At 41.3% G+C, this 10,363-nt stretch overlaps 1 protein-coding gene across 2 annotated transcripts in view; it reads left to right on the forward strand.

Annotated features, from left to right (window-relative positions):
• SMAP2 (small ArfGAP2) overlaps positions 1-6,766 on the forward strand; it is a 179,399-nt gene extending 172,633 nt beyond the window's left edge. For both annotated transcript variants that reach the window (XM_086948280.1, XM_086948279.1), the window contains exon 10: positions 3,359-6,766. In XM_086948280.1, coding sequence (XP_086804406.1) covers positions 3,359-3,484 — 126 coding nt within the window. In that variant the 3' untranslated portion in view covers positions 3,485-6,766. The remainder of the gene's footprint in view (positions 1-3,358) is intronic.
• Positions 6,767-10,363: the final 3,597 nt, after the last annotated feature.

Below are 10,363 nucleotides of genomic sequence, written 5' to 3' on the forward strand. Positions count from 1 at the left end.
TTCTGCTTTCCATATCAACCAATCTGCAGAGTTACCTGTGTTCTTTCCTCAACCTGATTTAGTGGCTGAAAGTGCTTTTCATAACCTGATGCCAGAATTGCTTTATTGTACTATATTGAATGGACAAAAGATTTTTGTAAATCAAAGCAACTGTTTGTTTCATTTGCACCACCTCTCAAAGGCAATCCAATCTCTCAAGCTACCATTTCAAGATGGATTGTTAAGTGCATTCAAACTTGCTATGCAAAAGCTAAAAGAACTGTATACCCCCTAGAGCGCATTCCACTCGAAAAATAGAGGCATCTATGGACCCTTTGGGTAATATTCCTATGTGTAAAGCAGCAACATGGTCTTTACCACACACATTTACCAAACACTGTTGTGTGGATGTACTCGCACGCCAACAAGCCAATGTAGAGCAGGCAGTGCTAATGACACTTTTCCAGACAACTGCAGCATCTACTGGGTAGCCACTACTTTGGGAGAATACTGCTATATACTCTATGCAAAGCATGTGTATCTACAGCACACATGCCTCAAATGGTTTGTTACTTACCCAGTAAGCATCGGTTCTTAGCATATAGAGCTGTAAATTCACATGCGCATCCCCACCTCCCCGGGAAGCTGTTGCAGTTCTCATTATTTACACATGGACATCTTTACTGCACTCACTCCATTCTCACCCTCTCGCGAGAAAACAATCTATAACAATGCAGTCGATGCCCATGCGCACTATTATCGAATGGAGGAGTCCCCTTACCTCATGACTGGAAAGACTCCTTCGAAGAAAAATAACTTGCAAACATCCGGGCTCAACACTAGATGGCAGGAGTATGCAAAGCATGTGAATATACAGCTCTACATGCCAAGAACGGAAGCTTACTGGGTAAGTAACATAATCCTTTTATTTCCATTGTTATTCCTTTTAATTGTATAAATTGCAACTGCATAACATTTTTCATGTTTTTAAAGTAATGTATGTAATTGATTGGAAGGTTTTTACGTGAATGTTTATATACAGTGGGCCAGATGTATCCAGGGTTTTCCCGTTCGCAAACGAGCCGATTCGCAGAATCCTAAAAAGTCTTTTAGGATGTGTCATCCCAAAAGGCCATTGCAAAATAAGGAATCGCAAAATTTGCAATTCCCTATTTTGCGAATGCATCTAAGGAATCGCAAATTGCGAATCCTTAAATGCAATTTTGGAAGCGCCTTTTTTGTATTTTTTTAAGTGCCCTTAGGGCATGTATGTGCTCCACATGTGCACACATGCATATTTCAGGGGTGCAACAGGGTGTCCTTTTGGCACCCTAGCATCCTTGAAATTGCATGTGCAATTTGCGAGTACCTATTGGGTACTTGCAAATTGGGCATGCAATTTCCAGTCATTTCTATTGGCCTTTTGGCCCATAGAAATGAATGGGAAGCCATTCCTTATTTGCAACTCGCAATTTGCGAGTCATAGATAAGGAATGCGTAGGAATCGCTATTTTAATTGCGAAACCTACATACATTGCATTTTGTCCTTAATAGGACTCGCAAAATAAAATGTTATATCTGCCCCTGTACTCCGACAAAAAGCCTAAATTGTAAGAAAGGTGAAATGCCTCTTTTGTAATTCTGTTGAGGGTGATATATTTTGAAAAATTCATACATATAATAAAGGGAGCAAGAAAAGTTTTTTATTTTTTTATTTACCCCAGCATCAATAGCATATGGTTCATTGACAGAATGCCATTGCCTTGTAGCCAGAAAGGCAATGAAAATATCTTCAAACAGAAATTGCGCAGTGTACAAGGTTACGTGCCATTTGGTAGTCTATTTTTAACATACAGCAAATACTGAAAAGAAAGAATAACGCTTTTGATGTCTCTTCCGTTACCCGTTTGATTGCTGACCTCACTTGAGAATCTCTGCGGGTGCTGGAGCACCTACAGAAATTCTGGTCCCTTCGCCACTGTAAATGAGTCACTTTTTTGGAACGCTTAACAATAGGTAATGATGATAGACTCACATTATATACTCTGAACATTCAGGGTAAATGTATGGGCATTTTCTTCATCCTTGTTTTTATACCTGCAACGGCAAATAGCTCTACATCTAAAGAAGCAGCCGTTCTAGACTCTGCATGTCTATGCAGTTGTAAAACTGCCCTGAAAATGTTCATGAAATTTCAAATAAGCAATTAAATCAGAAAACATTTATTTATATATTTCCACATTATGGCTGTCCTCTCCAGATAGTGTTTGTAGAACATTTGTGCATTGTATGAATCTGTAGAACTATTGTTCCCTCGTTAGGCTGAAGACATTTACTGTTAAAAAATATCAATCCGAGTTCATCACCTCCTCCTCCTCCAGTACAGGCTGAGGGTTTCGGGATCATTGAATATGGTTTATTTCCATGGATTAGGGACCCAGGTGATGAATTCTTCCCAATCAGGGTGTGTATGCTGTGTGCACAGACTTCGAAAACCACATTGAAATGCATTTGCTGCATCTTTGATTGATCTAATGCGCAGTAACCATTGCCCATTTTCCAAGTCGGATCAATCAGAATGGGAAGCAGTGTTATTATAGGTGCTACAAAACAACATATTAGAAATTTCAGCTGTCAATTTGGCATCAATTACTATTTTCCGAACACCTAACTGTGTTATCTTCCTATGCAGAGGAACCCACCAACACATCCATTAAACCGGTAAAGATGCAAGGAACGTCAGCATTGTTGCATTCACTACTTTTGCTAAATCAGTTTGGAAGAGCAGAGCTTTCTAAATACAGATGATAAAGTGACACCAGAAGTACAGCAAATCTGCGGGCATCATTGTTGAGGCTCCCATAGAAATGTAGCTACCCCTTTAAAAAGTACAGAAGCCGAAAAAGCAACATCGTAATTACAGCCAAAAGTTGAGTCCAAGGAGATGCTTGGATTGTGGAAAATATTGGGAGATCAAACAGTACTTAGACAGTGTCTACTGGCAGAGAATGGCAGTGTAAATGGGAAGATACTGTACCTGGATAGCTTAACAGCTCTGATGCTTGCTATCTTTTGATTGTGACTGAATATACAGGCCAAATTTGGTGAAGGAAATGGGGGATTTCATAGTATCTCTGGTTTTAGAGGCAGTAGTGTTATTGACGTGATACGAAGGCAGCCTTTAGTGTTCATATGCCATTCATTAGGTCTGCAACACCTTTAGGAGTAAGCTAATTCATGTATGGTTAATATGTCTATTTAAGAATCGTTCATCAGAGGTGCCTTTTAGGCCTTATTTTTGACGCTGTAATGAATCCTATGTTTTGTACATGCCAGTTTGTTGGAGTTCTTACCAACCTTCTGTCTCCCTGTATCCCAGATGAATCACCAGATGGCCAGCATGAACTTTTATGGCGCCAATGGAATGGTGGCATATGGACAGCCTATAGGTGGAGGAAGTGGCCACGCGACCAGTCAGACGCTCAGCACCCAGATATGGAAATGAGGCGGAATGACATCTATATAAAATATATTAGCCTTTTTCTTCGCCTTCAACATATTTCTTTTTTATTGTACATTGCACTGTGAGCCATGTGGCTTGTTTAAGGCCTGATCGCATTTTCACAGCTGAGATCCATTGTGCCTTTCTATACCTGGCACACAGGAAATCCTCTGGATCTGTCCGTTCGTGGTCACCTTCTCATGGGAGAGGCATGGAGTGATCCACTCCAACAGAGTTGCATGCTGTCAAAAGTGCACATCGCGTTGGCTTTGTCAGGGCACCTGTACTGTGATTCCTCCTCTGCCACCTGTCATGTAACATATCTCACATTGAGCTGCGATACTTGAATTCATACGTGATGAGAGAGCGTTCGTTTTCTTGTGGCAACTATTGAAGGTGTTTTGTATGGACTCTATAAAGGCCCCCCGCTCCAACCACAGAGTCTGAAGCAGTTACCTCTCATACCATATCTGCTTCACTTTTGTTGGGGGCTAGCAGGGTAGAGACTGGGATGTTTGGGACATTGCATCTGTTAACTTTGTAAATTCCAAATTGATACAAATATGGAATACAGGGTGAATTTAAGAAGTTTAACTCAGCACTTAACAGCGGCTTTATGAGCTAGTCATTTTGCATTATGGAGATTGACCAACGACAATCTTAAACTTAAACATCCGAGGACATTGGAAGTGTTTAGGGATCATGTTTCTCCTTATTATTTATCATATATACACTTTATAACACAGTTAAAGAAACTAGGAAGCCACGCAAAGTGGTGCCTCTCAATGTGCCATGCCCAGCCTGAAGGTATTCTGAGATATACTGCATGGTCAAAGACAAAGTAAGATTGTTTTCATTAATTTTTTACAGCAGTTTTCTCCATTTTATAAAAATTGGCATATGATTTTTCCCTGAGACGAAGTTTTACAAACCAAAATGTCCAATTGGACTGATAATGACATTGCTGTTTTATATACGGGCCCATGAGGGTGGGAGGGCTTTATTTTCTGTATTTGTAGTTTGTACAGACTGGCTTATGTTTTCAGACTAAAATTACAACATATATTTATGTGAGGAAGGACAAGGGAATGCATTTAGCTAAGTATTCCATTGGGTCCAAGCTTAATAAATAGATCCTCGCAACATCTTGGTAAGTTACATATAAACCATCATGGGTGCCTAGAGTTAAAGATGCTCAAACTGATATTCTGAAATCTTTAGTTGCTGCATGTCCTTTGACCCTTGTTTGTATTTCAGTGTAGAAGCATGCTGTGGTCGTAGTGTGCTGCAAGCAGAATTTTTGTGAAGCCTTGTTCAGGCTAACTGTGCCAGAGTGTGTGTTTTTTTTTTTTTGCACATCGTCACTCTTTCCTATCAAAAGCACTGTAAAGTGTAGTAACCCATCTCGATCTCTTTTGACCCCTTCACTGCGGCGGCTATTCCGCTGCAGAGCTAAGGGGGCGGGGCGGCCACGCGGCAGCCGCATGCTGGTGACTGAATCGCTCCGTCACCAGCCTCGGTTGAGCTGTGCTCATGACGGAGCAGTTCCGTCATGGCCCGCCCCGCTCAATAGACCGTTCAGCGCAGGCGCGGAATCCGCGCTGCGCAGGCGTTCCGAGCGGGCCATGACTGAACCACTCCGTCATCAGCACAGCGCACTCGCAGCTGTTGACGGAGCGGTTCCGTCATCAGCGTCCAAGGGGTTAAAGCACAATCCCTCCCTATGACTTTGATTTACTCACAATTGTTTCTTCTGGCTTAATTATGGGACCCAAAATATTTAAAAAAACACTTTTGTGAAGGATATCAGGGCAGGGTTTTTCTTTTTTTTTTTTTTAATAGCCCCTTTATTATATCCACTGTATGATTTCATTTGTGCTAGGAATCATTCCGTTGGTACTTTGATCTTAGTGTTCTGGAGACTTTTAACCAGGTTCTGAGCCGAAGAATCTTTAACAGGATTAGGAACCTGCTTTTTTATTAGGTTTTATTCAGTATTGCGTTAAGTAAAACCTCATTTGTTGCTCATTTCATCTAGTCTCCGAGGCACAGGTGTCCTTTCTTGTTTGATAAATGGGTCAAGTGTTTGCTACCCTTTGACAGGCAATAGTAAAACAATAAGCATGCTTGCGTAGCCAATAGGCAGTTATTTCAATTTTGTTTTGGTTCAGCCAGTTGTTGAAAAACATAAGTTCCTTGTTCTTCAGCTGCTGCCACCAACAAACACATCTTCCAAATCCCTTAAAGGAGACCAAATGCTCACTGCTTGCTATCACTGCTAACTGATATCTGATGCTCTGTGAACAAGCTTTCTTTAGTGTTCAATTATGGTTCGCTGGGCTTTCTAGTGCCAAATTGCTTTACAGTTGCATATAAGAAGTTTAATGGTCTGATGACTGCTACTTTAATCCTCTGCAGTTCCAGAAGGCTTACTTTGCTGTCCCAGGTAACAGGGTGCCAGGCGCTTCATCCAATGATGGCATTTCACTAAGCGTTGAAACATGCATCACACCTATCTCATCTATGGTAAGGTGGCATCAAAGAACAGGTCGGATGGGTTACTCCGGCATGCAATGTAGGCAAGCAGGCTGAAAGCTTATGCCTTTGAAGTGCATGACCAGTCTTGCTGGTTCATGATATTCCAAAATGGCGCTGAGGCAGAGTTGACTGCACCTGGAAAAAATATACACCAAAACGTTTGTGTCTTGATGATCCGTGTGAGACATCCATAACCAAAAGACAGCAGGCCAGAGCTGGAGTGGAAGGAGGGGTGGTATCCTGCCTGAGCACAACCGTGTGCTCTCAGGTTGGCATTTTGTTTTGATATGGTGTCTCCTCTTATTGAGGTGTTGCATCCACGTTTCTGTATAATACACCGCAAGGGCACACACTCACTTCTGCTGCTAATGGGAAATTCCCTGAATGTTAAATTTGCACTTACTTTTTTTTTTTCTTTGACTGTGTGACATTGATGTTCCATCTCTTTAAATGAACCGAATTTAAACAGGTAACGTTAAGTTATTGAAGCAAAAAAGGTGCATAGTGACTTTTTCTGTCCAATACATCTATGTTCTAAGTTATGCCTCATTTTTAATGTGAACTTTTATATTCTTGTATTCTCGAGTGGTTGGGTGTCCTGCTAGAGACATGGAGGGAAGAACATATATGCTTTTATATTTCTTTTAATCAAAACAATTTCCACTCGAGCCTCCTTATTGAAGATTTGGTCTGTTACGGATGCGGATTGTGAATATGTAAATTCCAGAAATAAATATTGCATATTAATTAGTGTAGTTGGTGTCTGTTCTTATTTTGCTTTTTTTTTTTTTTAATAGCATCACTTTTCCAAATATTTTTTATTTATTTTATTCGTTCTACTACCTGTATAGTGAAATGGGGGTCTAAAAAGGTACCGATGTTGCCAAATTTCATTCTGCCAATTTTTTAGGTCTTGGTTTTGATACCCAGCGATCTAAACAGATTGTTTTAAAGTGTACATGCGTTACTGAGCTTATGGTCGGACTATTTCAAACAATTACTTTTTTGCCAGCAATAGTTTATAACATCTTGGCTCGGCCCAGAGAAATAATTCTGTCTCACCTAATGTTATTGCCTGTTTGATTATCCTTCCTCTTCCAAGAAAGTACATGTACATGTGTAGTTGTGCATGAGGATTATTTTACATCTCTCTGCCGGTCAACTTCTTAATGTCAACACATGCACAAATGCGCATTTATTGCTGCCAATCATTACATGCGATAGCATATTAAAACCAGGCATGGTGTTGTTGCTTGTTCTTGATGTGATTTGTCAATCGAGTGCATATTTGTGTCCCACAATATCTGTGCATCATGTTTGCCTGTTCGTGCCCTGCAATTTAAACAAGAGATAGACCGTGCTCTAGAAATGCTGCAATACAGAACATTACAATACTCATTTGACAATTTTATGATCACCTTTGAAATACCCAAAATGGAGAACTGCCCACTGACAGCCACCATTTTCTTTTCGCTGTATAACCACCTTTTCTCAAAAAGTGTATTTGCTGTGCACCAGCGCTTATGTATATGAGACTTTGAAATTGCAAAAAATGTAGATACCCTCTCCAAAATGTAAATTCTGTGTATTTTTAAGGTTTACCTACCAGACTTATTTTAGCTGTATTTTAGTTAATAGCCTATTGTTGGCTATCCCAAAACTTTCGAGTGTGCTTTAGCACCACCCGTTGATTACCCTTGTTTGCCTTTGTTGTCACTCTTATTTGCTTGTCCCTCCCCTGAAGCATTCCCTCTTTACCATTCGCTCGATTGAATGACTTGTATTCTTCAACTGCTCACACTTCCATAACGAATTTGCTTCTTTTTCTTTTAGCACTCCATGAGAGTGTATGTGCTGCTTCCCACCCACAGTAATTTGTTCCTCGCATGTTCCCTGTTACCTCTCATGCATCCCGCCCCGCCCCTAGACCATCGTATGCTTTAGTCCACCCTCCCCCCGGCTTTTTTTCAGCCCAGAGTGTTACTTCCTTCCCCTCTGTGCACTCCCCCAGGCTTTTTGCTGCCAGTCTTCTCTGCTTAAAAACACCAAAAAGAAACACTTTTGCATTAGTAAAATGTCACACACACATGCATACATACATACATTCATACTTTACAGCGCTGTGGTAGCCATGCTGTAGTTATAGATAGGGTTACCAGAGATAGGGATTCCTCTGATTTCCGTCCCTTAATAGCTTTGCACTCTTTTAACAAATCTTTGCAAAACTTTACAGACCTATTATAACAGTTACATCAGTGAAGGATTAGAGGTTTCGTGGCAGTTGGTCAAGCGGGTGCAAAGAAGCAAGGGAAGTCCCAAAACACACTTGCACTTCAATGCGTTTTACATAGACTTTTGCATTTCATGCAGCAGAAAAATGGCCGACCGGATGAAATTTAACAGCAATGTACATTACACTTTGTAGATTTATTTATTTATTTAATGTTTTGTTTGTTTGTAAAGCGCCAGAATCGACCTCCGAAGGGGTATCTCTGCGCCCGAGACGGGCTACAAGTGGAGAAACTGCCGGCTAAAAATAAGAAACAAAAGAGGAAGGTCTTAAGCTGTTTCCTGAAGTGGAGATGTTCCGTGCACTGTCTTAATTGCAAAGGGAGCTTGTTCCAGTAGCGGGGGCCTAGATAGGATAGGGACTTGTCTAGACCTTTTAATTCCCAGCACCACAAGAAGGGATTTGGATCCTGAACGAAAGATCCGCCGAGGTGTATATGGGGTACATTTGTCAGCAAGATAGCTAGGGCCAGAATTAGACAAGACCTTGTGAATGGTTCAGCAAATTTTAAACTGTACTCGCTCCTGTATCGGGAGCCAGTGGAGCTGATAAAGCAGAGGCCGAGAGGCAGTCCTGGGGAGGGCGATCAGGATCAGGCATGCCGTTGTGTTCTGGACAACCTGTAGTCTGACGAGGGCAGCCTCGTTGGCGGACAGCAATGGACCATTACAATTATCCAGTAAGAAGTGTTTGTGAGAGGGACAAGATGTACATGTAAACACTTATACACAATTATGTGAGAAAGAGCATTAGAATAAGCACACTGTTATTTAATCACACTGTGTTTCATTACATACACATTACTTTTAAAATCCAGTGAAAGTGGTTCCCCAAGGGAGTGAAAGGGATAAAGTGCATATAAGGCGAAATATGTACAGTATTATCACAAGTATAAATGAGGAGAATGTTCATTAACATCACAATGATTCCTTCTTGGCATCAATAGAGCCAAATGCTATGTGAACCAACAATGTTCAAAACATATTCAGATCTAAACCATGCTACATGCACAGCAATCAATGTTCGCTACTTAGAAGGCGCGGGCTGGTTGGGAAAGGACAGTTGTCGAAGTTTCGACCCCAAATGATGTGGTAGGTATCAATGCAATTTTAAAGCGAGGTCTTCATTAGGACAGTGATAGTGTAGGGACGGTGAAAAGGGGCATGGGAAAGCTAGAACAATGAGCCAATCTGTAAGAGGGGTAAATGAAATTTCTATGAATCCTTGAGTAGTCCTCGCATCCTCCCTCGTCCGTGGCTTCCGTGGTGGAAGCCGCGGACGAGGGAGGATACGACAACAGATTGGCTCATGGGGCACTGACACTTACTTATTCCAGCTTACGATTCAGAAATACTGATAGGGCTGTAACTGTTATTTATATTCAATACCACATGGGTATTATACTTCACTTCCTTTCACTTGTATATACACATAGCACACATTGATGGCAATATTAGTGAGTGACAGAGGGATCTGACCCCGTCCTGACGAAGAGGCAGTCAGCCTCAAAACATGTTGACATCACTAGGAGAACTAGCTCATTGTTAAGCTTAAAGTTTCTCCGCTACACGTTTTTTAACGATACTAGCCTATGACCAATAAAGATTTTTTGTATTCATAAGGCCAGGTATTCTTTTAATCTTACTTTTCCTTATCACTCCTGACCCTACTTACACTCCCTCAAATACACTTCACATAGCACTTACAATATCTAAGTGCTCCAGCGTAGTCGCTATGCGTAGCCCTTCCTGTCCCGCAGCGGGGCGGGAAGACCCCGATGATGAAGCATGACACCAAGGGCCCTTTTGGTGTGTGAGGGGTATTTTAACAAATAATGTGTATGCCTGCTATACCTTGGCTCACAGGATACCTCTTAGAGGCGGACCTTGTTTATTCATACCATTGACTGGAGGAGGGTGCGTCCATCTGAGTGCTTCCTAGCACTCCCTCTTCACTTCCCTTTTGATTTTTGTTTAGTCTTGCACAGATGGACATGGATCACAGTACTTAGAAACTAATTGATAGAAAGGCGAATGAAGGATTTATGTATGGGA

The sequence above is a fragment of the Lissotriton vulgaris genome, unplaced genomic scaffold (assembly GCF_964263255.1).
Source record: "Lissotriton vulgaris unplaced genomic scaffold, aLisVul1.2 SCAFFOLD_2217, whole genome shotgun sequence".
Taxonomy (NCBI): Eukaryota; Metazoa; Chordata; class Amphibia; order Caudata; family Salamandridae; genus Lissotriton; species Lissotriton vulgaris.